This window comes from Perissodus microlepis, chromosome 6 (assembly GCF_051167445.1).
Source record: "Perissodus microlepis isolate ML-2025 ecotype Zambia chromosome 6, ASM5116744v1, whole genome shotgun sequence".
NCBI classification, from domain to species: Eukaryota; Metazoa; Chordata; class Actinopteri; order Cichliformes; family Cichlidae; genus Perissodus; species Perissodus microlepis.
This window is the reverse complement of record NC_140466.1, coordinates 817,444-845,220: the sequence shown is the minus strand read 5'-3', so window position 1 is coordinate 845,220 and position 27,777 is coordinate 817,444. Positions and strand designations below refer to the sequence as shown.

Below are 27,777 nucleotides of genomic sequence, written 5' to 3'. Positions count from 1 at the left end.
TACCACCTGATGCCGGCTAGCAGGCTAACAGCTAGCAGCGACCGCAGGTCTGAGGCAGCGGGACAGCGACTCGGTGTCAGCGGACCCTGATAGCATCCACTTGCTCCCGAGACCCCCCCCCCCCCCACCCGGTCTCCAGCTGTGCCCTCTGGACCATTCTCCGCACTCCGCTTTTATCTGTACGACTTTTGCCCCGTTTATCCGCTCGCCTGTTAGCTGATATCGGCCATAAAGCGGCTCCTCTCCGCGGAGCGGCGGACAGCAGCGGGATGAGCCATGGCGTCGGTCCGTGTGGCTGTGCGGGTCCGGCCCATGAACAGGCGGTGAGTGACTTTAATCTTATCACGGCTCACGTTCACGATTTAAAGGCAGGCTGACGTCATCGCCTCACCCGTGTGTACCTGAGAGCCTGCGCGGGCTCACCTGGAGGAGTCCGCAGGGATGAGGCCCCAGGTTTACCCTACAGCACATCCGTCCCCGTCTCTGAAGTCAGGGTTAAAATGTGGGCTGGTTTCATTTGATTGTGATTTTTTCCGGTCTGAGTATCAGGAGGTTTTTGATGTTTGAGTGTCAGTTTGGTTTATTATGATCACTGAAGCCTCCTCGGGATGTCAGACAGATCTCAGCAAAGTGCAGTTTTGATTATTGTTGTCTTTGTTTGTTGTTCCAGCTGGTTTTATTCTCATTTGGTGGACATGATAACCTTGATCCTGACTCTTTGTGTTATTAGTCAGAGTTATTCTGATTGTAGGGATCATGGGCAGACCCTCCTCTGACAGATTTGATCAAACAGAGGTTTCCTCTGTGTTTTTATATTTTAGGTCAGCGTTGCTTTACTTCTTTCCTAAAGTAGAGACATTTTTATTTAGTTCCCACAGCAGCTTGGTTCATGTCTGTTGGCTGTTTTTAGTCGTAGCTGTGACCGTGACCCGTCTGCTGACATTTTATTTTTGCCTTAGTCAGACTTAATAACCTGGATATCGACTCTCTGGCAGCCTGTCATTGTTCCAGCTTCATATTTTAAGTCTGCGGCTTTGCGTGATTTTTGTGTGGGGCTGCAGGGTGCAGCAGGGCGGGGTGAGAAAAATCCACACCTGTCAGACTGCTCATTGAAAGATTACAAAGACACACAGGTCCTCTCTAATGTACGGAGGCCCAGAGGCGCCAAACTGACTGTCCTTTGTTGGAATATTCTCACGCATCCTTTCAGACTCTGCAGAGTCGTTTAGAAACAGGAAGTGATGTCATCAGTCTCCAGAGAATTTGTCATTCAAAACAAAAACCTCCACCTTCACTGGGAACTGAAGTGTTGTGTGTCATACACCTCCAGGCATAAATATTGTGTTAGTGACGGTGAAACTGAGAGGTCCGTGCGCTGTGTGTGTGTGGATATAAAATCATTGTCGAGCTTTAAACTCGTGATTTGTGGTTTTGCTGACGGGCGTCTGAGAAACCTCTCATGACACACAGCCACACAAACACACTGACACACACAAATGTGTGAACCTGGACTGTGGGCTGGTGTCTCTGACATCATGACCAGGTACACATTATTAACGTGTTTACCTGAATCGTAACTTCGTGAGACTGCGAACGTGTTATTTGGTGCTCGGAGGATAAAGATGCGTTTTAGTTCCAAAGGTTAGAAATAACAGGAGAAGCGTGTGCTGTGAAACGCAGCACAGACTCACAGCTTTCATATTTCCAGCTCGTTCGTGTGTTAGAGGGCGTTTCTAACGTGGTATTCATACCTGTGCCTGGTGTATCCGCAGAAACCCGCTCAGGAAGGACCTGACGCCGCACATCTGTCCCCGAGCCGCTCGTCCTCTGGAACTACAGCAACAGATTAATAATAAGGCTTTATTGTTAATATACAGAAAGATTCTGGGAACCAGTCCGTCCAATGGAAACATTTGGTGGATGTGACACGTTCACTCTGACCGGCCTGCTCCACCCGTCTGAGGGCAGCAGGGTGAACGTGTGGAAGCCTGGTTCTGTAGTGCAGGTTTCCAGGTGTTTGTGAAAGGACGACCTTGACGTTAATGTCGGGGCTCCTCGGGGGCCCGCAGCAGGTTACGGCCCTGCTACGGGGCTCCTCGGGGGCCCGCAGCAGGTTACGGCCCTGCTGCTCGCCCTGTTTATTTCACTGCTTCAGCTCCAGGCTGGAAGCTTTAACTCCGAGTTTAAGCCAATAATCAGATTTCTGATCTACGTGCAGTTTAACAAGTATTTATTCATGTTCGCAGCGCCGAGTGTGGTTCCTGCTGCTGGATCTGTGTGCTGTCAGTCTGAGATTACAGCAGAAATGAGAGATTATTGTTTCAATCTGCTAAGAATGAAGCAACATCCTGAACTTCTTACTAATGTGAGCATTTCAAAATAAAATCTGAGTAAGATGAGAATGACATCAGTGTGAGAGCACGAGGTGGACGGAGCGTTCACACAGAGGAAGCATGAGAAAAACAGGGAAAAAGATTCATCCGTGTGAAGTAACCACGGCGCAGGTTAAAAACACGTTTCACAGTCTCATGATCCGCTGACCTTTGACCCTTTTTTCTTTTTAGCTCCGGTCTGGTGTGTTTGTGTTAACTCGATCTCCGGTCATGTGACTGCTTCAGTGTGAGAGTAAACAGAGTTACGCAACCTGCAGAGATAAAACACACCCGAGTGAGAAAACATCAGGATGTCGCAGCGTGTGTGTGTCTGTGGGAGTGTGTGCGTGTGTGAGACACTGTGTGTGTGTGTGTGCGTGCGTGAGACACTGTGCGTGTGCGACACTGTGCGTGGTGTTTATCCACAGAGAAGCTTCTGTGGTCGTATCAGCAAAAAAACAGCACAGAAAAAATAAATATCTACATATTCAAATATATTTAAACAAACAAGCCCCTCCTCCTCTGTTGTTGTTGTTGTTGTTGTTGTTGTTGTTGTGGGCAAACGGCAGATTTTAAAGTGTTTCTAAGCGTTTCTTAGATTATCGGTTCAGTTTCTTCTTTTATATCTGAGTTCAGACGCCGCGTGCTCAGCTCTGCTCTGTGAGGCGTGCAGCAGGTGCAGCAGGTGCAGCAGGTGCAGCAGGTGCAGCAGGATAGCAGTGGAGGGTGTACGAGGCCGACCTGGAGGAGATGATGTCATATACGAGTCTCTACGTCTGGTTTTCACTGACAGCCTGTTTACGTCATTATCATCGGTCTCTATGCGGAGTATCATCTGTGTAACTATGGTAACAAACATCTGACAGCGTTGCCGTTGGCAGCGTCCTACCTGAAGGTAAAGGGTCGTCCTGTTCGCTCTGTGAAGCTTCGTGGTGTTTTTCAGGGAGAAGGATCTGATGGCAAAGTGCATCATCGACATGGAAGGAACCAAAACCTCCATCACCAACCTGAAGGTAACGCTCTTATTTGTCAGAATGGCGGGAAAACGGGCTCACCGCTCTGTTTGTAACCTCTGAGCTGTGATTGGTTCAGGTCTCCGATGGCGTCCTCGGCGACTCGGTGAGGGAGCACACCAAAACCTTCACGTACGACTTCTCCTACGACTCGATGGACTGTAAGAGCGCCACCTTCGTCTCTCAGGAAAAGGTGAGCGGGTCACGCTCTGCAGCCCGTCGTATTGACTCCGCCTCCGTGGTGTCACAGAGAAGAAATACAACCTCATTTGTTCTTTTTCCACTCGCAGGTTTTCAAAGATTTGGGCTCCGACGTGCTGAAGGCGGCGTTCGAGGGCTACAACGCCTGCGTCTTCGCCTACGGTCAGACGGGCTCCGGGAAGTCCTACACCATGATGGGAGCGCCGGTGAGACTGCCGAAGTGTCCTCCACTTTAAACTGACTGCATGTATTTTACTCAAAAATACCTCGAGCGCTGAAGCTGCTGCCGATTGGCAGATTACTCAGTTATTTGCCGGCATCGACAGTCTGCCGTTCCTTCGGGATGTTTGAGGAAAGCGATCCAGACGTGCTCCGAGGTTCCTTCATGTTCACCACGAGCTGAACGCTCCGAGCGTGTTGTGACGGAGCGCGACGATGGTGTAGATCAGGGGTGGGGAACTCCAGGCCTCGAGGGCCGGTGTGATGCAGGTTTTAGATGCGTCCTTGATCCAACGCAGGAGGTTGACGTCTTGAAGTTCTCCAGAGGCCTGGTAATGAACTAATCATGTGACTCAGGACCTAAAACCTGCAGGACGCCGGCCCCCGAGGTCTGGAGTTCCCCACCCTGATGTAGATGAAAGCTCAGCCGGCCGATCTGATGTCTGTGGTCTCGGTTTAGGGCGACGCCGGCCTGATCCCGAGGATCTGTGAGGGTTTGTTCAGTCGGATCTCGGAGGCCACTCGATGGGACGAAGCTTCGTTTCGCACAGAAGTCAGGTGAGAGTCCGACTCCAGCACCCGAGGGTCCAGCCAGAAAGGCTGTTTTCACGTTTGTGCTTGTGTCCTCAGCTACCTGGAGATCTACAACGAGAGGGTCAGAGACCTGCTGAGGAGGAAGTCCACTCAGACCTACAACCTGAGGGTCAGGGAGCACCCGAAAGGCGGGCCCTACGTGGAAGGTAAAACCTTTATGTCCGGTGCCCCTGAAACGCTGATGCAGAGTTTGGTTCTTTTTCGATGATTCTTGGGGGGCGGGGCTGGGGGTCAAGGTGTTACCCATCAGCCTCACCGCGTCCGCGTCACACAGCCCGCGCTCGCTCTTCTGATCTTTGATACGATCGTCTTCTCTGAGCTCGGCGTGTTTTCCCTCCTGACCTCAGATCTGTCCAAACACCTGGTGCAGAACTACGGCGACGTGGAGGAGCTGATGGAGGCCGGAAACATCAACCGCACCACCGCCAGCACCGGCATGAACGATGTCAGCAGCCGCTCGCACGCCATCTTCACCATCAACTTCACACAGGTCAGCGACGGTCACGGGTTCCACGTCATCATAAAGAAGTCAGCAGAGGAAGTACTCGGCTGAGCTCGACGATTTTCATACGAATATTTTTACCAATAATCCGAAAGAAGTGACACGAAAACAAGCCGGCCGCGAGCGAGAGAAGAACCACGAGAGCTCTGAAATGATCTCCGTGCTTCGAAGTGATGGCCGTGGATGTCGTGTAAACGTTCACGGATGATGATTGTTTGTTTTTGCTGCTCGATCCTTGTAGGCCAAGTTCGATGCCGAGATGCCCAGCGAAACCCTCAGTAAGATCCACCTGGTCGATCTGGCCGGCAGCGAGCGAGCCGACGCCACTGGAGCCACCGGCGTCCGACTGAAGGAGGGCGGGAACATCAACAAGTCGCTGGTCACCCTGGGCAACGTCATCTCTGCTTTAGGTCAGGAGCGGTTTGTCTTCAGGGGCGGGGTTAACTATTTTTAATCTTAGATGTTGTTTCCGTTGTGTCATCAGTGCTTCAGTTTTTGTTTTCAGGGATGGAGTCAAAGTCGGGCGTCTTATTAAAGCCGCCCGATCGCTCCCCATCCTCGTTCTGACTGACGGATGTTTCTCGTCCCAGCCGACATGTCGCAGGGCGGCGTGAACACCAACCTGAAGAAGAAGTCGGTGTTCGTTCCCTACAGAGACTCGGTGCTGACGTGGCTGCTGAAGGACAGCCTGGGCGGAAACTCCAAGACCATCATGATCGCCAGTGAGCAGAAAACACCAAGTGAACGTATACGAGTGTCCGAGAGCGCCCCGAGAAAACGCAATCTCCTTCTGTTTCAGCCATTTCTCCCGCCGACGTAAATTACGGCGAGACGCTCAGCACTCTGCGCTACGCCAACCGAGCCAAGAACATCATCAACAAACCCACCATCAACGAGGACGCCAACGTCAGGCTGATCCGAGAACTGCGGGCTGAAATCGCCCGGCTCAAAGCTCTGTTGGTCCAGGGCAACCAGGTAAGAACTACAAACATGGCGGTTGTTGTGCAGGACTACAGCGTCTGTGATGCGTGTTGCCTGCGGCCTCGGAAACAGGAAGCCGCCCGGTTCCCGAGGCCGCAGACTGAGCGCGCTCAGTAGCTTGGTGGTTTCTGTTTGTCAGATCGCTCTGCTGGACTCGCCCACCGCTCTGAGCATGGAGGAGAAGCTGCACCAGAATGAAGCCCGGGTGAGTCTCACGCCGTCCGGCAGCTTGACCTCCGTTACGTTTACAGCTGAGAGCGGAAGCAGCTGACGCTCTGCTGTTTGCAGGTCTTGGAGCTGACTAAAGAGTGGACCAACAAATGGAACGAGACTCAAAACATCCTCAAGGTAGCGGCGAGCATTGACCATCCGGCCCCCCTCGGAGCAGATGTTTGTTTTTTGTGGCTGAAGTTGTAAAATGTTGCAGGAGGAGACGCTCGCTCTGAGGAAAGAGGGCATCGGCGTGGTGCTGGACTCCGAGCTGCCTCACCTCATCGGCATCGACGACGACCTCCTCAGCACCGGCATCATCCTCTACCATTTAAAGGTCAGCGCTCCCGGACTCACCTTTAGATTAGTGATCATTTATGCCGTCAGGCTGCATCCACACACGGATACCTGCCAGCCACTAACATCCAATCACAGTGCTTCGTGCATGGTCTGTTGTTATTGGTCAGATAATCTCATTAAAGTCCTCTAAACAGCTCAGGTGAGTTGTAAAGGTGTTATGAAGGAGTGAAGACCGAACTGTTTGTGTGTCACGCTGTAAGCACTCTGTGCGGCCGACTCACCGCTGCCCCCGCCGGACGTCAGGGGTGGGTGGAGTGACTGCGTGTCTCTGTCTCGTTTCTGCAGGAGGGGCGGACCTACGTGGGCAGAGAGGACGCGTCCACAGAGCAGGACATCAGTGAGTCATAACTGTAATGATGATGAGTGCAGAGGCTGATGGCGTTGCTGACGGTGATCTCGTTCCTCCTGCAGTCCTGCACGGTCTGGACCTGGAGAGCGAGCACTGCATGTTTGAGAACCAGAACGGGACGGTGACTCTGGTGCCGCTCGCCGGAGCTCAGTGTTCGGTCAACGGAGTCCAGGTGACGGAGCCGTCGCAGCTCAACCAGGGTGAGGCCCGTCTCCTGCTTCCAGCTGTAGCGTGTTGCTCTGTCTAAACAGATTTTAAAGGGCTGAAGGTAATGGAGGGCGTTGCCACAGTAACGTGATGCTTCAGCACGCGTTCGCTGTGCACAGACCAGTGTTGGGACACCTGGATCTCCGTCCAGAGGCGACACACCTTTACCTGAGAGATGCTCTTTGTTCTGTCGCTCTGATTCGAATCGTCCGTTTCTGTCGTTTGGGGTTTTGTTTTCCAGGCGCCGTCATTCTGCTCGGCAGGACCAACATGTTTCGCTTCAACCATCCGAAGGAGGCGGCCAAGCTGCGGGAGAAACGAAAGGTGAGGGCGTGGCCTCAGTTTAGGTGTTGAAAGGTGTTTGAAGGTCTTTGGTGAACCTCACGAGGACGCCGTCTGCCTGTTTCAGAGTGGCCTTCTCTCCACGTTCAGCCTCTCCATGACCGATCTGTCCAAGTCCTGCGAGAACCTCTCCACTGTGATGCTGTACAACCCCGGGTGACTGCACACGCACACACACACACACACACACACACGCACACACACACACACACAGAGGGGGGTGAACATCAGCTTGAACTTCTCGGCTCCATCAGGAGCTTCATGCAGTGGCTGCTGATGGAGCTCCTCTGTCATCAAACCGATAAAGCGGTGATGTCACACGCCAGCTGACCTTTAACCTGTCGGCTCGGCGAGCACAGGCTGTGATTTCTGATTGTGCGACTCTGCAAACAGAGCAGTGACTGCATCATGCGCACCTCCTCGCTCTGTCCTCCACACTGAGTGGGAGTCCGTGTGAAGCGGACGGCCGCGCCGCCTCCTGATGGAGGAGCAGCCTCAGCCTCATTTACATCACTGAAATGAACTTAAATAAAATAACGACACCATCAGGAAGCTGCTCTGCATGAAGCCGTTTCTCCATTATTCAGTCAAACTTCCAGTCTGCAGATCTCTCGCTGCCATCACCACACGGGCGCTGCGCGCACGCTGCCGTGTCCGAGCGTCAGGGGAAGTTTCTGAGCTCGCTTTTAGACACGAGCCGATGCACGGCGCCATAACGCCGTACAGACTTGAGACGGCGTGAGAGCGCTCAGGCGACCGAGGTTTGATGAGTCAGCAGGTCATCGGCTGCTCCAGCAGCGAGTTCAGAGCTGCAGATTAGCGCGGCGTGCTTCACGTCGTCTTATTTTACTCACGTCTTACGATGATTAAAGTAATTAAACGTTCAGGAACAGCTGAAGTGAGCTCAGCTCGGTCGGCCACACCTCTCCGACTCTCCGAGCGTCTCTAACGCAGAGACGTCCGCTGAGCTCGCCGCCCTCGACCGACATCCTCTGCAGAGGTCTGATCCTTAACCCCGCGACGCGCCGCAGACACCGACCAATCGTTCTTCTCGTTGCTGTGAATAATGGCTGAATATCGACACCCCGCTCTGTACAGTTTGTTACAGTCATGTTATATTTTAAGCAGCTCCAGCGGTTCCAGGAGGGAACGCCCGTTATTTCTAATAAGTCTGAAGACGTCTCAGACGAAGTCACCTGACACACCTGCGGAGTAGCTAAAGGAGGGCAGGGCGTTTCCTGTCGTGCTGTGATTGAAGGATGTAACTGTGTCCCTGTCCCGTTGACAGTCTCTTCACTGAGAAGGGCCCCGTCTTCCTCAGGTAGACTCAGCCGTGCACTTCCTGTCTAACTGTCCCGTTTTGACCCAAAGACGTGTGTCGACTCGTCCCGTGCCTCCTCACCTCCACCCTCACTGTCTGCTTCATCCATGCTGTTTATTTGCTCACCAGCTTCCTGCTTCTGTCCCGCTGTGAGGTTAGACGTGTCGCTGCCTGCCGTCTCATCCCAAGCTGTTTGTCTGACGTGCTGCCGCCGCTCGACTGTGTGTGTTCGTGCGTTTTGGGCGCTCCGAGGAAGCTGACGGAGGTGTGTTGTTTCCTAGGTTGGAGTTTGAGCGACAGCAGCGAGAAGAGCTGGAGAAGCTGGAGATGAAGAGGTACGTGTCCGCCCACCTGAAGACCAGCTCTCTGATTGGTGGAGCTCGGGCGGCTCAGGTGACGTTTGCTTTGTTTTGTTCCCGCAGGAGGCTGATCAAAGAGATGGAGGCCAAGCAGCAGAGCGAGAAGGCGGAGCTGGAGCGCCTCCAGCAGGAGGTGGAGAGTCAGCGCAAGGAGTCCGAGGAGGTGCAGCAGCGGATCCTCCGCCAGGAGGAGAGCCTCCACCGCCGCAGCCAGGACATCGAGAGCCGGCTGCGAGACTTCCTGGCTGAGAAGGAGCGCTTCGAGGAGGAGAGGCGCTCCGAGATCAATGAGGTGGATCTCCAGCGGAGGCGACGGCGGAAGGAGCCGCAGGAGCGCGAGGCAGACCGTGCGGAGGAGCAGGACGAGCAGCAGCGGAGGCACCAGGCGGCGGCAGAGCAGACGGAGATCTACCGCGAGCTGGAGCGGCTGAAGAGGGAGCGCGAGGAGCAGCGGGTGCGTCTGGAGACGGAGCGGCGGCGGCTGGAGGAGCAGGAGCGCGAGCAGCTGAGTCTGGTGGGGCGGCTGGAGGAGCAGCTGAGGGAGAAACACGAAGCCGCCACCGCCCTGCTGACCCGGGAGGACGCCCGCCGCCTGGAGGAGGAGCAGCAGGCGCTGACAGAGATCAGAGAAGCCCTCCTCCGCGCCAAAGAGGCCGCCGAGCGGCCGGACGTGGAGGATGCTGGCGAGGAGGCGCGGGCCGCCCAGAGCCGCTACGCCGACTTCAAGGCGGCTCAGGTGAAGGAGCTGGACCTGCTGGAGGAGGGGCTGCGGCAGCAAAGGGAGCGCCTGGAGAAGGAGGTTGCCGCCGAGCGTGGCGCCCTGCTGCTCCTCACCCACGGCCTGAGAGAGCGCCAGCAGCACCTGAAGGAGACGCAGGAGAAGGGAGCGCAGGACGCCACCGCTGTCTGCCACGAGGAGCAGCTCCTCCGACAGGCGGAGCACAGGCTGCAGCTGAAGGAGCGACAGCTCGCCAACCTCGCCAACGGCCTCCTACCCGCCCTCGCCGAGGAGAAGCAGAGAGCCTCGGAGCTGCTGGAGCGCAGCGGCGGCGGCAACGGGAACTGCGACCGATCTCCGGGGCTCGACAACACGCTGTTCCAGGTGGAGAAGGAGCTGGAGGACAAAGAGGAGAAGCTGAGCCTCCATTGGCACAGCGCCCGGCAGCTCCAGCAGCTCCAGGAGACCTACGAGTTCACGGCCAATGTGGCGCGGCAGGAGGAGAAGGTGAGGAGGAAGGAGAAGGAGATCCTGGAGTCAAAGGAGAAGCAGCAGAGGGAGGCGATGGAGCAGGCCGTGGCCCGGCTGGAGAGGAGGCACTCCGCCCTGAGACGAAGCGTCTCCCTCGAGCCCGACTCCGAGGAGCAGAGGAGCAAGAGCTCTGTCGCCAGGACCCCGAGGACGGGGGCGGAGCTGGACCAGCAGAGGTTTCTATGGAAACGGATTCCGAAAGGAACCGGTTTAATCCGGCAGTTGCACATTTTATTTATTCTTGCTGGGGCTTTTATTTTGAAGGCTCACTGTGTGTTTCGTGTCCAGAGTGCAGCGCGAGATCCAGAAGCTGCGGCAGCGAATCAGCGAGGCCGACGACACCAGCCGGACGCACTCCATCAGCAGCGACGAGCGGGCGGGTCACGGCGGCTCGCCCGCCAGTCACATCCAGGGTCTGAACACGCTGCTGCCGCTGTCCGACGACAGGTACGCCACACCAAGCCCCGCCTCACTCTGCAGGGACCGCCTCCCCGTGTTCACTGTGTATGTGTGTGTGTGCGCCCTGCAGGATAAACGCCTACATCGAAGAGGAAGTCCAGCGGCGGCTACGCAAGATGAACCTCCTGAACGGCAGCAGTATGGATCTGTCTCTGTCCACAGAATCACTGCGAGTAAGAGGCACCACACTCTTCATCACGGCCCACATTTAACCTGCCGAGCACCCGGGAACGGCGGTCGACACGTCCTCTGATTGGGTCGTTGGCACAAATCTGATCCAGTCGCCTCGAGGCGCTTCATCCCCACCGCCGACACTCGTTTTCAGAGTAACCACTGACCTTCAGGCTGATTCATTCAGCTTTTACTCTGAAATTCTGATTGGCAGTGTTATTGATTAATTGTCAGGTTGATCAGAATTCAGCTTTAAAAAGGCTGAAAAGTCAAATAAAGCTTTTTAGTCCAGTGGCTTTATTGTCATTCCAACCATGTGCAGTGAGACGCACAGTGAGGCGAGACCGCGACGCAGTCGTGTAGTAGAACAGTGCAACAATGACTGTGTGTGCGTGTGTGTGTGTGTGTGTGTGTGTGTGTCACCCAGTCTCCAGGAGTGTGACGGTCTCGGTCTCCACGCTGCTCGTCAGCATGTGCTTTCTGTCGTGTGATTAAATATTGACGGATTATGTTGCTGCAGATTTTGTAGTGTTTGCTTCATGTTGTCGTCTCCAGTAAAGTCCGGATGAATAAATCCAGGTTTTCTCTGTAGAACTGATGTTTAGCTCTTTGACCCTGCAGGAGGAGGAGGAGGAGGTTAGCGACTGTAGCTCTGTTAGATTGACAGATGAGGTAAGACCAGGATCCTCCAGCCTTCATTCCCACCATCAGACTTTTCCTGCTCTCTAATCTGCACGAGTCCCCAGATGTGCTTTGATTTCCTCTCTCCCTGGGTTTCATTTATCCTGGGTTTATTTAATCGGTCTCCCTTTTTCCTGTCATCATAAATAATGACTATGAACGAACACGATGCTTTTTACTTTGTCCACATTATGTTTGGAGACACTGAAGTTTATTTTTATTGTTTTCAGGAGGATGAAAAGCTCCCAAACATTAATCCGAGGAAGCTCAAGTATCAGGTAAGACCAGGGTCGAATCCTGCCGCGTTATTAAGGTGCGGTTCTTTATCTCTGCATCGTGTTCCAGATGTGCCTCATGCATGCCCTTAATTTAATCAGACTATCCTAAGGTGATAAATATGCTTTTAATTTGAAAGGAGACAGAGAATGGGCTTTCTCTTTAAATGTTCAGTGACAAACAGAGAAGCTCCGAATGTTCCAGCTGCGGCGTTTAACCCAGAGGTTCAGCCGAGGGTTCGAGGGATTAGTGCTCATCTTTTTTAACCCCTGTCGTCGTCAGCTTGGCTTAGTGAAATATAGAAGATCACACGGTGTCGCCAAAACTGGGCGTGTCCTCAGAGGTCGGTGTTCCCTGGAAGAATGATCCTTTCACTTTAACTCGAAGCAGGCTTCATGTCAATACAGTTTGACACTTCAGATGCTCACCTGTAGTTCCGTTCTTACTCACTATATAAAAGATGGACGTAGACCACCTCGGTTAGCTTTCTTTTTAAATGAATTAATGAACGTATTTATTTTTGAGCCTCAGACGGCGCATTCTTGCTGTTTCCATCTTGGTCTTTTGAAACCAGATGTGATGACCGAGCTCGTAGGTTCACAGCTGTCCGTCACAGTTTAGACCCGCCCTGAATCAGCCCTGACTGATTCTCAGCGTCTAAAACGAACCTTGTGTTTTATCCAAAAGGACCTGAAACCAGAAACTGAGACGATAAAACCATACAAGTGTAGGAGAAGATTCCAGCTAGACGAGTCGCCCCCTGCTGGCCGCTTTAGCTTTGTGTCAGCTAGCTTTGCTGGCTAAACGTTTTTTTAGAAGACTGCGTTGTGCATGTAATCCTAGAGTAGGAGTTGGTACCAGTTAAACCAGTTTCAGCTTAAACATCATAGGGAAACCCTGCAGCTGGTTTATCTTTTGTATTTTTGGAAGAACGGAAAGCTCACTCTCTGCTTTATGATGGTCAACCAAAGCATGGGAAGCAGAAATGATCAGAGTATCCAAACGTTTTTCCTTTCAAACTGTGCAAACTTGGGTAAAACAGTATTTGCAGATGATTTTAGTCAAAGCTGAGATGAGCTGACGACCTTTGCCCCTGGAAGTGAACTGTTTGCAAATGCTTTTCTACCTGTGTTTGAGTTTCAAACCTTTCGGAAAGAAGTTTTCGTGCACTTGTCAATTTAATTTGCATGACAAACCTTCACCTTATTGATTTAAATCACTTACATCCCACCTGTGCACCTGGTGATTGGAGGAACTGTAATTCTCAGTGGGGTGGATTATGAACTTCAGCATAATTCCTAGAGCCTCCACTTTAGTCACGGACTCCACTCCCCCCCTTGTGCACACAGAGAGCCAGAGGGTCTAGCTTCCAGCATTCCCTGGAGTTTGAGGCAGTCTGTCCTAATGTCCACAAAAACATGTCAGAGGAACCAGAACGTGGTCTCGTACAGATTCAAAGAGAAGAAACGCAAAAATCTACAGACATTGAAAAAGTGGAAGTTCCTAAAAACAATGACCTCAGCAAAGGAGCAGTGGGCCGAGCAGTTTGTGACCTCAACTGTTTGAACGCCGAACACAAAATTGAGCAAGAAGTGCACCCAGACCAGCACAGCAACAAATCTGATGGAAGTGATTCCACCTGCTGTGTTGACGATGATCGTGGTGAAAAGCAGGAGGTTCACGATGGACGCTCGTTTTCTAACTCGGAGGAAAAGGTTGAATCCCAAACATGTGATTCAGGGAGAGCAGGCGAGACGAAACCGCCCACTGATCATTCCTCAAAGTCACGCAGCTTTAACAGTGGTTGCATCAGTTCAGTGATTCAGTGGTTACAAGTAAGTCAGCAGCAGATGATGGGATCCTTTATTGGTCAAACAAAACCAGAACTGGATGCAGAAGCAGAGAAAGTGACAGCCAATAAGAGCTTTGTCTTCAGCTACTTTGCTGACAAACTGTCCGAGGTGTATAAAGATGCTGGTAGAAAGCTTCAGGGCACACGGGACATCATTCGAAACGTTCAAGCAGGCGACATGAAGGTTGTCCTCCCTCAGTACGTGAGCACGATATCCAAAGAGCTGCCGCTGATTCATCAAACACGGCTTCGCCAAGAGCCAAATCCTTCAATCGCAGCCGAGCACAAAGGCACTTCGGTAGATCTGTCGAAGGATTGTGTGCTGAGGCTCCCACAGAATCGTGGAGCTCCGCCGATCCCGAACATCTCTGGTTGGCCTGAAGGATCCGTGTCCTCTTCGAGAGTTACCAGTCCAGAAGTGTTTCATCAGAGGCTGGTCGAGCTTCCGGCTGTTTTGTCTGAGCTACAGACATTTTCATCCCAGAGGATCCTGGAAAAGTTGGAATCTCTGGCTCCTCGGGAGAATTTTGGCAAGGTTTTGAGTCTGTTTTGGCTCAGAGCAGCTAACTGTAAGAAACCCATCCCAAAACCCGCCTGTCTGCTTTTGTCAGAGACGGACTTAATCATTCTCTCAGCGAGGACGGATTCTACAAACATGTTGACTATTTTTCACCGCTTTAAACTCCAAGAAATCCGGGAAGTCCAGATAAGTCTGGCAGGGCAGCACATCCGCCTAACAGGCTGCACCGAAGACACCATGCTAGCTATCTTCACGTACAGCAAAGAGCTTACTCAGGACTTCTGCAGGGCTCTACTGAATGCTCTCTTTCCTGAGAAGATCCCTGAAGAGACCGAACGTCAGCCGTTGCTCTCTGCCGACCTAATGGTAATCTCTCTGGATTGGACTTCAAGAGTTCCTGACGTCATCCTTGACAGCGGGCTTCACATCACTTCCAGATTTAAGCGCGTCCTCGCCGACTTGCTCTACATCATCCACGGGAACATGGATGGTCCCGGCACACCTTCACTTGCTAATGTCTGTCCCCTGGTCTACACCAGCGTCAAAGTCAAGAACTCTACCTGTGTGCACCGGGACACCATCTCCCAGTTCCTCCTGACGGACACCCACGTAGCTCTTCTCCGAGAGGATGGTGTCTTTCATCCAGTGCCGCGGGGATCCAGTCTGGTCCCCACCCACCCACAGTTTCAAGGAGTCAAACTCCGCAAGCGTTCTGACATCAGGTGCCTGCTCGTGAAGAAGACCGACACCTGCGTGGTGGTAGACTTTGTTTTTATGAAGCCCAAATCGCAAGCCGTGAAGAGAGAGGTGCAGTTCAGACGTGGCGCAGCTGACCTTCCTTCTGATCGAGGTCCGTGTGAATCCTGGAAATTATGCTTTGGCTGCTCCTCAGAAGCTCAGACTCTGATTAATCAGCTGTGCACCTGAAGCCCAGCATTACCTGGACACAGTGTGCCTATCTTGTGTTTGTCCACAATCAGACACCTTATTTATTTTAAGATGTTACATAAATTCTAATTAATAAATTGGACCTTAAAAGGTGCGTCATCTTGAAGTATTTTTCTATTTTTTTTAAATAAAATTGTAAACTTTTTAACTTTTGATGATACAGAAATGTAGCTGTTTATTCGTCAAATGATTTGTTTGTGATCAGTGTACATGCACCATGTAGACTGCAGAGGAGTGGCTTCCATGTTCATATTACTTCATGTGTAATTTCTTTGCAGAGACATGATGTTGGGATGCTGACCGAGTAATAAAGTTTTGGTTTGATTTCTGATTTGTTTGGAGGTTTTTGGCTATAACGGGTTTGTAAATTAACAATTTCCTGATTGTAATTTTCCGAGTCAGCCTTTTACCCTCCACTTCTTTTTCCTTCTCTTTTTCAACGACTTCCTGTCCAGCACTTGGTGTCTCGTCCTCCTGGGACGAGCTGTGGCGGCCTCCAGGAGCCTGTTAAACTTAGCATTCCTCGTTACGTTCTCCGCGGGCAGGGGAAGGACGAGCACTTTGAGTTTGAGGTGAAGGTGAGTCCAATCACAGATTCTATCTAAATGCATGTTAAAACTGAGATTTCATGCTTGCGTCTGCACTGCTTGTGCACTTTATTAGGTACACATGTACAGTGTCAGGTTCATGGTTTGGCTGCTTAAACCCTGAAGCTGTGACGACCTGCAACCCTCACTCTGTGTTTGTGAAGCAGGTCAGAACGTTTATTGTCAAGAGTTCATAGAACAACTTTCAAAAACCAGGGCAGGTGTGTTCTGGTGAATCGGCGTTAGGGGCAGGGCTCACAGGGGGAACCTGGGCGACGCCCATGAGAAACTAAATGCTAAATTGACGGGTTCTTAATCAGCACTTTCCTACTCTGAGCACTCAAGGCGCTTTATATCATTTGCCTCAGTCGCACATCCACTTTGTTTTTGCCTTCTCTCTAACATTCACAGGAGGGCTCACATCTTCAAACCAACAAGTCTGAAGTCCAGATGTGGTGCATTGGCGTCAGTATGAAGTAAATAATGTGTCTCTGTCTGCTACCAAAACAAATACAAGAACAAAGTGACGCCGAAGACGCTGCCAAAGTCCACAATTTTCATTTCTTACTTTTAGTTTCTTTCTGAAATTTGAACTTTAGAAGATTTTGAGTTACATCTTTGACTTGAACGCTCTGTGCGTGTTCTTTGAATTACTGCGGTTGGCAACGGTGCACGGGGGTAAACGGTTGCTCGTAGCGCGTTTGTTAATAACTACATTTCTGATTAAAAGCTCAGCTGTTTACATGAAACCGTCGTTTGATCGCAGTCTGCACAGCACCATCGCCACGGGCCAAAGTCGACACGGGAGCCACCGCCGTGACTAAAGTTGCGTCCACGCTGGAAGCGATTCACTCCTTGCTTTTAGAGGTTCCAGGGTCTGGTTGCCTTGGTAACCCCCTAACGTATTTACAGTGTCCTGCACTCTCATTGGTAGTTGCTTCAATCGCTCACCTCGAAGTTGAGCAGAGCTTCTCTCAGGTCACGCCCGCTTGGATCTGTTGCTCGCCTTCACTTAAAGTGGCGAAATGGCATTGACTTCCTGCGGTCTCCGCTCGCCGCGTGGCTGTGAAGCAGGGTGGACGCACTTTGTTTGCATCATCAGCCTGTTCCTGTGCGATCGGCGTCGTTAGCTTGTTTCTTAGATAAACAGGATGTGCAACTAGTTTCAGAGCCCTGTGATGGACTGACGACCTGCCGTTGGGTTTCCCACCTTTCGGAGTTGGTCTCCCAGCAGACCCACAGCTGGTAACCTCACAGCAGCTAAAAACACCCCAACAACACGTGCAGAGGTCCAGCTCGGGTGAAGCTAGCAGCTACAGCTGCCTGTGTCACCATCCACCTGTCAGTCAGAGGCAGCTGCCATTGAAAGATGTTAAAGTGACGGGGTTCTCAGACGAACACTGGAAGGTTTACTTTCTGTAGAAATGTTCCTCTGACAGACTCGTGCACTTTCTGACTCGTGACCAATGAGTCAAGTAAACTGGTGGTTCATCTTCACTGGTATCCAGATGTGTCACTCTTGTAGAATGGCTGAGTAGATCAGCGAGCTCAGATTTGGTGTCCATCATCTCGATGTTCATGTGCTTCTCTTTGGTCAGATCACTGTGATGGACGAGACGTGGACGGTGTTCAGACGCTACAGCCGCTTCCGGGAAATGCACAAGAGCCTGAAGTTAAAATATCCAGAGGTGAGACACGTCATCAGCTTTTAGAACAGTTTACAGATCAAAGCAGCAGAAATACGTTTCTGTGTTTGAATGATGAGAGACGCCAGAACGTTACCTAGATCACGGTTTGGGCTGTGAGTGCTGCGCTCAGACAAATCGAACTCCGAGTCGAAGCCCCAAAGCTTCTCAAATCCTTTATCTCAGTTCAGCCTCTCTCTGCTTTAGCTCCACCCACCTCAAGCCAGCTCTCAGTGACATTATCCAGGTCCCAGAGTAGAAAAAAACTGTGTTTCAAGCAGCCTGAGCTTAGTGCACACTGAGTTCATCATCAGAAACTGTGACCACGATTAATGAGAAGAGTGAAAACCTTCAGCTCTACAGCGTAGCCCACAGACGGTACATCAGTAGCAGATGACGCATCTGGCTCGTAACTTAATACTGAAACGCAGATCAATAAAGGATCGTCTGAAAGTTGCTGGTTTGAGTCTTTGTGGTGAGGGACTGGTGCAGCAGCAGGAGCACACCTGAAAGACCAAACGGTGCTCCACAGTCACCTGAACTCGCCTGGTCTCAGTCCAGGTTCAGCCTTACAGATTCGTCACAGAGACGTCCTGATGAAGAGGCTAGCTTATACTTTTATACTCAGTGTTCTGGCGCCAGGTGATCGTCTCTGAACTCTGTCTGTTTCAGCTCGCCGCTCTCGATTTCCCGCCAAAGAAGCTGTTTGGAAACCGGGACGAGCGAATGGTCGCCGAGCGGCGGAATCACCTGGAGGTACGTGGAGGAACATTTGGGGCTGATTAAGGAGATTTCTGGGAGAACAGCGTTACAGTAATCTGAACGAGAGGTGACCAGGACGTGTGTGCTTTATTTTCTATGAATTTTTCACTTGAAGACTTCAAACGTAAAGTTTTTGAGTTTGAGCTGATTGGCTGTGGTCCGTGTGGGGGTGGGCTGTAGGCAGCGTCGCATTAAAACCATAACGAGGGCAGGTATTCTCAGAGGACGGAGAGGGAGTCAAAGAGCACTGATGATGGTGAGGAGGATGATGAGGACGTCTGATAAGAGCCAGCTGCACTTAACCTGTGAGTGTTCTTAATGTTTTGGCTCACTAACACAGCCGACTTTCTTCTTCTGTGGTTCACTGCAGCGTTATCTGAGGAACTTGTTCCGAGTGATGCTGTCGTCCTCCAGCTCGCCCCTCCGAGCGGACGAAGACGGCCTTTTCCATCTGTCCAAACGAGACGTCTGCGACTTCTCCTCGTTCTTCAAGAAAGGCGTCTTCGAGTACAGTAGCCACGGCACCGGCTGACCGCCGCGCCGCATCAGAGGGCGGCGGAAACCTCTGACAAACCAAAACATAAGCAGAACTGCTCGGTGCCTTTTTCCCGGCGCCTCAGCGGGTCAGGAGCAGGGAAAACGTGCAGGTCAGCTTTTCCTCTCCGGCTCCCTGCTGACGTCAGACTCGACCAATCAGTTCCTGCTCAGCACGAGTGTTTGTCCAGAGGCAGGTGGGACTCTGCACGATCCGTGGTCTGTATGTAACGCGCTCGGCTGCTCGCGCTCAGTGGGTCTGAGCGTTTTTAGAATCACTTCATTAAACCTTCACTCGTTTCAGAAGAGCTGCTCCTCCTCTGTTTGTCACAGCGACGCTTTCTCTGGGTTTGCACTGCGATCATCAGGAGGTGGATCTCTGTATCGTTGAGCGCCGCGCTGTCACGACACAACAGGTCAACGATCACACCTCAGTTAACAGCAGCCACACTGAACCTGGACAGTTACTGTGAGGCGTCTACATTATGTATAATTCAATTCAGCTTTATTTACACAGCGCCAAATCACACAGTCGCCTCAAAGCACTTTATACTGTAAGGCAGACCCTACAATAACACATACAGAGAAAAACCCAACATTCATATGACCCCGTATGAGCAGCACTTTGGCGACAGTGGGAAAGAAAAACTCCCTTTTAACAGGAAGAAACCTCCAGGCTCAGGGAGGGGCAGGGCCATCTGCTGTGATTGGTTGGGGTGAGAGAAGGAAGACAGGATAAAGACATGCTGTGGAAGCAGAGAGGTCTGTTAACACATAGTGAGTGAAGAAGAAACACCCAGTGCATCATGGGAATCCCCAGCAGCCTACACCTGTTGCAGCATCACTAAGGCTACGTTCACACTGCAGGCGAAAGCGCATCAAATCCGACTTTTTTGACCCTCTGCGACTCATATCCGATCATGGTCTGACAGCGTGAACGGCACAAATCCGATATTTTCAAATCCGACCTGGGTCACTTTCGTATGTGGTGCTGAATCCGATACATATCCGATGTTTTAGTCACTGACACAAGACAGACGCCAGTTATCAGCTCCGGAGAAGACATCGTGAACGCTTCCTGACCATCCAGTGAAACTGTTGGGAAGACAACGTGAACATTTTATTTGTACTGTATAATCTGCAGCTATCCTTTGAAGCACCGCCCCTCTAAAACAGCAATAAGGATCATTATTAGGTTATTTACATTATTATGTAAATAACAAAATAACTTAAAGCAAAAATTGGGAAACGTAAAGTCTGAAGTCTTTATATTAAGGCCATCAGTCAAACAATACTGTTGGTCTGGGTCTAAACTGAGCGCGTTGTGTGTGACGTCTTCTTTTGCGCATGCGGCCGCTTTGAGCGTTCACACTAGAGCGCGTTTGCTGTCACATTTTATTTGTAGTGTGAACGAGCAGACAAAACAATCGGATTTGATCAAAAAATCGGAATTGAGCATCAAGACCTGCAGAGTGAAGGAGCCTTAGGGAGGATCCAGGGTCACCTGGTCCAGCCCTAACTATATGCTTTAGCAAACAGGAAAGTTTGAAGCCTAATCTTGAAAGTAGAGATAGTGTCTGTCTCCTGAATCCAAACTGGAAGCTGGTTCCACAGAAGAGGGGCCTGAAAACTGAAGGCTCTGCCTCCCATCCTACTTTTAAATACTCTAGGAACAACAAGTAGGCCTGCAGTGTGAGAGCGAAGTGCTCTAATAGGGTGATATGGTACTACAAGGTCATTAAGATAAGATGGGGCCTGATTATTTAAGACCTTGTATGTGAGGAGCAGGATTTTGAATTCTGGATTTAACAGGAAGCCAAAACAGGAGAAATCTGCTCTCTCTTTCTAGTCCCTGTCAGGACTCTTGCTGCAGCATTTTGGATTAGCTGAAGGCTTTTCAGGGAGTTTTTAGGACTTCCTGATAATAATGAATTACAGTCGTCCAGCCTGGAAGTAATAAATGCATGAACTAGTTTTTCAGCGTCACTCTGAGACAGGATATTTCTAACTTTAGAGATATTAAACAAATATGTAAGACTGCTTTCTTCCATTTGTTTAATATGTGCATTGAAGGACATGTCCTGGTCAAAAATGACTCCAAGGTTCCTCACAGCGTTACTGGAGGCCAAGGTAATGCCATCCAGAGTAAGAATCTGCTTAGAGACCACATTTCTAAGATTTTCAGGGCCGAGTACAATAACCTCAGTTTGATCTGAATTAAGAAGCAGAAAGTTAGCGGCCATCCAGGTCTTTATGTCTTTAAGACATTCCTGCAGTTTAACTCATTGAGTCGGAAGAATGACGAGAGACGCCAGAACGTTACCTAGATCACGGTTTGGGCTGTGAGTGCTGCGCTCAGACAAATCGAACTCCGAGTCGAAGCCCCAAAGCTTCTCAAATCCTTTATCTCAGTTCAGCCTCTGTCTGCTTTAGCTCCACCCACCTCAAGCCAGCTCTCAGTGACATTATCCAGAAAAAAACTGTGTTTCAAGCAGCCTGAGCTTAGTGCACACTGAGTTCATCATCAGAAACTGTGACCACGATTAATGAGAAGAGTGAAAACCTTCAGCTCTACAGCAAAAAATAAAAAAAATAAAATAAAAAAACTCCTTTTACAGAATCACTGGGAAAAACTTTAAAACTTGAACTTCTGGGCTTAAAATAAGAAGTGAATCACACAGTTTCACAGCCTGATACACAAACCGGTTGCTCTCTGGACCGTTTCCTCCTCCATAACAGCCGAGGATGTTAAAATTGTATTAAAAGTTTTCATGATTAGGGGCGTGGCCTCTGACTGACAGGTGGATGTGACACAGGCAGCTGTAGCCTCTAGCTTCACCTGAGCTGGACCTCTGCACGTGTTGTTGGGGTGATTTTAGCTGCTGTGAGGTTACCGTAGGAACAGACCAATTAAGAAGGCGGAGCTCCAGGTTTGGTGCTCAGTGAAGCAGAAACATGAAACGGTGACGGCGGCGTTTCTAATAACTGACTTTTCTACATTGACCATGTATTTAAATAAAAGCTGACATGTGGATCCTGTTGTTTCTCTTTTCCTTGTTGCCGGTCTCGTGTTTCACAGCTGCACATTCATCACTTTCATGTTAAGCGTGCAGCGATCGTGCTCCGCCCTCGTGCTCCGCCCTCGTGTCGGAGTGAATCCCTGCTGTTTGTCTTTAAGGGAAAAGAACCAAACATTTCAGTGCAGACCAATAAAAATTCAAAAACCAACCAAAATAAGTTTTATTTTGTTTGTTTTGGTAGATCAGCAGCAGCAGTGAGGCCTGTAAACAATAACAGCAGAAATATTCAGTCAAAATGATAAAATTTTCTTTCCACATTATTGGAGAAGCTTCGTGGAACGATTCAGAGTCCGTCACATCTTCAGGAGGAAATGCGTTTTATTTTGAAAGAGTTTAACTTCTTTTCAAATCCGAGCTGCTGGAAGTTCGTGGAGGCCGGTCCCTCCAGGATCTGCTGCGCAGGTTCAAGTCTTCAGCCCCTCCCTCTGCTCGTCGTACCCCTGCACAGAAACGCTCGGTCAGTCACCACCTGAGCTGCTGACAGGTGAGCTGTGCGCCGCCCACTACCGCTCACCTTACGCCGCTGAGCCAGGTCCTCCTTTAAGGCCGCGATGGTGTTGTGCTTCTGCTCCACGATGGCCTACAAAGGTCAGACATGTGAGCGCTCGGACCTAATTGGATGTGGAGACGTTTATCTGCACGTCTTCGTGTTAACGATTGGCCTCCTGTAAACGTGCGAGCGCCATCTTTACCTCCAGCCTGCTGGCGGCGCTGCCTGCTGCCGTTGGATCGGCGCTGGAGGCCGAGAGCGCGGCGCACAGCTGAGCCTCCTTCTTCTCCAAGGTTTCGGTGAGCGCTGCCAGCTTCCTCTCCAACATCATCGCCTTCAGCTCGCTCCTCTGCTGCACGTCCATGATGGCGTCCCTCTGCTTCTTCAGCAGCTCGTCGCGCTCCTGCTGCACCTGCGGGACGCCGACACGGTCACAACCGTCAAGATCATGGATGGAGGCAGGAGAGGAGATGATGGGGGCGGGTTACCTTCTCAGAGGCCTGCAGCAGCAGATCGTGCTCCAGTGTCAGATCTCTCAGTTCCCTCTCCACGACCTTCATCTGAGCCCGGCTCTCCTGTCAGCGATGACATCATCAGTTACTTACAGTGGTATGCAAAGGTTCGGGCACCTCTGATCATTTTCATGATTTTTCTTCATACATCATCTGTTGTTTGGAGCAGCAATTTCATTTAAATCTGTCACACAGCAGACGAACATGATGATGTTTGAGAGGTGAAATAAAGTTTACACAAAGTGAGCAACAGTTAATCTAAGTTAGGCAGGTGCAGAAATTCGGGCACCTTTGTCGTTTTATTGATTCGATACCTTTCGCCTTGAAATCGGAAGGTTGCCGGTTCGAGCCCCGGCTTGGACAGTCTCGGCCGTTGTGTCCTTGGGCAAGACACTTCACCCGTTGCCTACTGGTGGTGGTCAGAGGGCCCGGTGGCGCCAGTATCCGGCAGCCTCGCCTCTGTCAGTGCGCCCCAGGGTGGCTGTGGCTACAATGTAGCTGCCATCACCAGTGTGTGAATGTGTGTGTGACTGAATGTGTAAAGCGCTTTGGGGTCCTTGGGGACTAGTAAGGCGCTATACAAATACAGGCCTTTTACCATTTTATTGGAACAGAGAATTTGTTTGGTGAGCTCAGTCACACTTGACCTACATGCAGGTGAATCCAACAGAACAGGAGTTTTAGGTTAGTTTTTCTCCTCTTTGCATCTTCTCAGTGGCAACATGGGAGCCTCAAACAACTGGAAACAAAGACTGTTCAAGATCATGGTTTAGGGGAAGGATACAAAAGGCTATCTGAGAGATTTCAGCTGTCAGTTTCCACTGAGGAAACATCTTAGATAAGCCGAGGTGAAGGATGGTGACAACGGTCACAGTCAACCCACAGAGCAGCTCCAAAGACCTACAACACCATCTGGCTGCAGATGGTGTCACTGTGCACAAAGAGATGCTGTATGAGAGAGTAATGCAGAAGAAGCCTGAGGTATGCTGCTACAGCACGACTGGAAAGCCAGCTGCAATTTGGAATAAACTGCTGTGACTCATGAAACTAAAATTGAGCTCTCTGGACATAACAGGAGGCGGCGTGCATGGTGGAAACAGAACCCAGCAGGCCAAGAGAAACACTACCCACAGTACAATTTGGTGGCGGTCCCATCATACTGTGGGGCCATGGGCCCAGTGCCGGTACTGAGAGTCTCATTAACGTTGAGGGTGGCATGGATTCCAGTCAACGTGAGCAGATCTGCTGACGAACGGTCCAGAATACCTTCAACCAGAATCCAGACTCTCATTGGAAGCTACAGGAAGCCTTTAGAGGCTGTTAATGCTGCCAAGGTCGGATCTCCTAAATACTGATGTCATTTTTCTGTTGGGGTGCCCAAATTTCTGCACCTGCCTAATTTAGATTAACTGTTGCACACTTTCTGTGAATCCCATAAACTTCATTTCACCTCTCAAACATCGTTTGTCTGCAGTGTGACATATTTAAATGAGATTGCTGATCCAAACAACCGATGGTTTATGAAGAGAAGCCTCCAGGTGCGTAAAGCTCCCGCTCAGCTTTCATGTTCCTGAGTCACCTGTTTGGTCATGAATCTGTTTTCTGCACTGGCTTAGTTTAATATTCATCTCATCTGCTTCTATTTATTACATTTATGTTTATTATAATAATAATAGTTATTATTATTGTAATAGACTGATGCCGGTCGTCCATATTAAATGTCAGTTGAAAGTGGGAGGAGCTGTTTCAGAGGATGAGATAAAGAAGGATTATTCTGAGCTGTGACTGGAAGCTGTGGTCACATGATCGGTCTCCCTCTGAATGATATCAGCCATGAGCAGAAATATTGTTTTGTTATCCAGGTTCTGCTCTGATAAGGGCGAGCTTCCCGGGCCTCTGGAACTACTTCCACCTGCGAACTCGTAGCTAAGCGACAGTTGGGCAACGAGGGGCGTGAGGTCACGACCATGTGACCTGATGGTGCTTTCTCCCAATGAGCCGCAATCTATAAAGTTATTAACAGGAAAAATGCTCTGCATCGCCATTCTAGTAATGCTAGCAGCCTCAGGAGCAGGGGCGGGGCCTATCAACACCATGGTGGGGGGAGGTGGAGCTTTTAGCAACGCACCAGCATCTGGGCCTTGCAGCGGTTGTGCTCCTCCAGCCGGCGGTGCAGCTCAGCCAGATCCCGCTGGGCCTCCGGCAGAGCCTCCTTCAGGCTTCTGTTCTCCTCCTGAGCCTTGGAGAACTCTCGGGACACCCGAGCCTGCTGCTTCTGCGCCTCCGTGAGCTCCTCCTACCAAACACAGGAAACACAGCGTGAAGACAGACGGCCGCACCGCTGGCAGGTCTCAGCTTTATCGAGCAGTGAGCCCCAAACAAAAAGCAGCATTAAGGGAAATGTAGGATCCAGAATTTAACAGCAAGTTTCCTTTAATTTCAGTTTCTGCAGCAAACACGTAGAAGATATTTTACCTCATAAAGAACTTGCTCTAAAAAGATCTGCTATATAACTCGTATCCACGGCAGGAAGTGAGTCACAATGAGACAGCTTGGACAGAAGTTTCAGATCTGTGAAGATGTTCTGGTCAAACATCTCAGAAACGAGATCCTCATTCCTGCCCGATCTGCTGAAATGTGAGCGGCCCAACAGGTCGCACGAAGCAGATCGTTCTCGAAGAACTCTAAGCTCTTCTTCGGTACCCTAACCCTGCAGGCAGCCGTGAACTCTTTGAACTCTCCATCAGACCAGCTGTCGCCAACTTTCAGTCTTGTGTAAAAATGCTATTTCATGTCCAACTGTGTTACCTTTGATCTTTTGAAGCTGGAGATGGACTGCAAACAAACACAAAGTCTGTGAAAATGAAAGTTTCTAAATATTATTTTATGTGTAAAAACCTTGAATCTGTGTCCCTGTGCTCCACCCACCGCACGCCTCCTGAGTCACAGCCTTGAAGTCTCCGTCCCGGCTCACGGGTCTCACCTTGAGCGTCCTCTGGTCTGTCAGCAGTCTCTCCCGAGTGGACGTGAAATGCTCCTCGACTCTCCGCAGAGCTCGGTCGTGCTCCTCAATCAGAGCCGCCGCTCGACTCTTCATCCTCTCGTCGAGCTCGGCAACCGCCACCTGACGCTTCTTCTTCTCCTCCTGGATCATCATCTGCGTCTTCTTATGATACTTCACCTCGATGTCTGCGCAGGGAGGGAAACCGCAGCAGAGGTTATGAAGGAAGATGAACGGAGAGGAAGGAGTGGGAAAAGAATAGGAAGGAACTAGTACACGTGGGGGAAAGGAAACGAGGAGATCGGCGTCCCAGGGCTGAAAGGTCACCTGATCGGCGCCGAGCTCACAGGTGTTCTTACCTCTGATCCTGTGCTCGTAGTGGTTGGTGAGCTCCATCAGCTCCGTCTGATGTTTCTGTCAAGGAGGAAGTGACATCACCGAGGTGTCCAGGTGTAAAAATCAAGTGTTAAATCGATTTACGGGCAGCGGCTCACCAGCTGCAGCGCTTTGATGTGGCTCTCGGTGTGGAACTTCTTCTCCGTGAGCTCCGCCTGCAGACCCTGAACGTTTCTGTGGAGCGCGATCTCAGACTGCACGTGCTTCTCCTCGACCAGCGAGGACGCAGAGACGGCCTCCATCTTCAGCTCAGTGATGGCGCTGTGCTGCTCAGACAGGATGTGCTTCAGCTTCCGCTTATAGACCTGGACAGTGACCAAGGACGGGTCAGGACTAAGATTAAGTTGAGATAAAGTCAGGATTAGGGTACAATAAACCTCCAGGATCGCGTGTGCAGCTCACTTCGATCTCGACTCGGTGGCGCTCCTCAGCCTCATCTCTCTCCCGGCTCCTGTTCCTCAGCTCGGCCTTCGTCTTGTCCAGGTTCCTCTTGGAGATCTCCCAGAAGGCCTGGATCTTGTCTCTCTCCAGCTGGAAGTAGCTCTTCTCCTCTTGCTCGCGGTCCAGCTCCTCCCGGAGGTGGATGATGTGGTCCTCCAGCTGGAGGTCAGACACGCTCAGGTCACTGAAACGTACCGCTTAAAACTGCAGTTTGCAGGAAATACACAGAGCCTCAAACATCATCTGATTGTGGTGTTGCAGGTAAATGTATTTTCTCAGGCTGAGGTTACAGGTGTACCTAATGAAGTGGACAGTGTACTTGTTATTTTACGATCATAATCGAGCCTGTTACGTGTTGGACTGTGGGGCCGGGCCGCGGACCCCCTGATGGACCCCCTCACACCTCCACACACTGTGAGAAGCTAACGTTAGCACCGTTAGCAGCTCTGACCTGATCCTTGGACATGTCCTCCGTGGACAGACCGTCCACCACCGTGGAAGACTTCACGTTCCCGCCCTTCTTCTTGCTTTTAGCCTTCGGCGGCTGAGGACAGAAGGGTAAGAGGCGCGTGACGTTCCGCTCATCGGGATAACAGGCTAGGGCTAAGCTAACATGCTAACAACAACATGACTGAAAAAAACACCGGTTAAAGTAAAACTTCACTCACCATCGTGACGCACTGCGCAGACTCACAGGGATCCGGAAACTTTAATTATACTGACAGAAAACTGCGGCTGGAGTTAAACACGTTAGCTGTTAGCTATCTGAGCCTCAGCTCCACTATCAACAAAAGACGCTGTCATGGCAACGCAGGACCGTATCACGTGTGTGTGTGTGTGTGTGTGTGTGTACGGGTATTAACATCTTCGTGGGGACCAAAAATTCGAGGTTTACTATACTTGTGGGGACCAACAGCCCCAATTGTGAGACTAAAAATGTGGTTTTAGCGTGAGGGTTTGGGTTAGGCATTCATTTTAGATGGTTAGGGAAACCTTTGTGTCAATTAGATGCCCCCACAAGTCATGAATACCCCACGTGTGTGTGTGTGTGTGTGTGTTGTGCCTTGTACAGTTTTCTCTTATAAATTATATTTAAAGTCTTA

The 27,777-nt window shown here is 50.8% G+C and overlaps 2 protein-coding genes across 7 annotated transcripts; one reads left to right on the top strand and one right to left on the bottom strand.

The window, feature by feature from the left end:
- The first annotated feature begins 121 nt into the window (after positions 1-121).
- kif16ba (kinesin family member 16Ba) lies at positions 122-21,788 on the top strand. Of its 5 annotated transcripts, XM_084929764.1 has the most exons (29): positions 122-323; positions 3,316-3,385; positions 3,465-3,578; positions 3,676-3,792; positions 4,266-4,363; positions 4,436-4,545; positions 4,747-4,889; positions 5,143-5,311; positions 5,492-5,623; positions 5,701-5,876; positions 6,022-6,087; positions 6,171-6,230; positions 6,310-6,429; positions 6,738-6,789; positions 6,864-7,001; positions 7,250-7,332; positions 7,418-7,506; positions 8,639-8,671; positions 8,953-9,006; positions 9,094-10,455; positions 10,568-10,726; positions 10,809-10,911; positions 11,531-11,581; positions 11,821-11,868; positions 13,216-15,134; positions 15,638-15,764; positions 17,372-17,461; positions 18,131-18,214; positions 18,591-21,788. In XM_084929764.1, the coding sequence occupies exons 1-29, from the start codon at positions 277-279 to the stop codon at positions 18,750-18,752; spliced, it is 5,976 nt and encodes a 1,991-aa protein (XP_084785890.1). In that variant the 5' UTR covers positions 122-276; the 3' UTR covers positions 18,753-21,788. The 5 variants fall into 5 exon arrangements, with proteins under 5 accessions (XP_084785890.1, XP_084785887.1, XP_084785888.1 ...); XM_084929761.1 differs by lacking the exon at positions 13,216-15,134 and having other exon boundaries at positions 137-323; positions 15,642-15,764; XM_084929762.1 differs by lacking the exons at positions 8,639-8,671; positions 13,216-15,134 and having other exon boundaries at positions 137-323; positions 15,642-15,764.
- A 176-nt stretch (positions 21,789-21,964) lies between these two features.
- LOC146384732 (dynein regulatory complex subunit 4-like) lies at positions 21,965-27,492 on the bottom strand. Of its 2 annotated transcripts, XM_084929822.1 has the most exons (11): positions 27,343-27,492; positions 27,126-27,218; positions 26,636-26,833; positions 26,332-26,538; positions 26,197-26,251; positions 25,820-26,025; positions 24,965-25,132; positions 22,813-22,899; positions 22,527-22,736; positions 22,349-22,414; positions 21,965-22,274 (listed from the first exon to the last, which is right to left on the bottom strand). In XM_084929822.1, the coding sequence occupies exons 1-11, from the start codon at positions 27,343-27,345 to the stop codon at positions 22,239-22,241; spliced, it is 1,329 nt and encodes a 442-aa protein (XP_084785948.1). In that variant the 5' UTR covers positions 27,346-27,492; the 3' UTR covers positions 21,965-22,238. The 2 variants fall into 2 exon arrangements, with proteins under 2 accessions (XP_084785948.1, XP_084785947.1); XM_084929821.1 differs by having other exon boundaries at positions 21,965-22,414.
- Positions 27,493-27,777: the final 285 nt, after the last annotated feature.

Bases quoted from the DNA above. Each gene is read 5' to 3' on its own strand.
- LOC146384732 (XM_084929821.1), bottom strand. The intron at 26,026-26,196 runs GTAAGAACACCT...CTCCCTGCGCAG, and splicing joins CTACGAGCACAGGATCAGAG to ACATCGAGGTGAAGTATCAT. The intron at 22,900-24,964 runs GTGCGTTGCTAA...CATCGCTGACAG, and splicing joins GCTGCAAGGCCCAGATGCTG to GAGAGCCGGGCTCAGATGAA.
- kif16ba (XM_084929764.1), top strand. From the start codon at position 277: ATGGCGTCGGTCCGTGTGGCTGTGCGGGTCCGGCCCATGAACAGGCG. The intron at 4,546-4,746 runs GTAAAACCTTTA...TCCTGACCTCAG, and splicing joins AGGCGGGCCCTACGTGGAAG to ATCTGTCCAAACACCTGGTG. The intron at 5,624-5,700 runs GTGAGCAGAAAA...CTTCTGTTTCAG, and splicing joins CAAGACCATCATGATCGCCA to CCATTTCTCCCGCCGACGTA.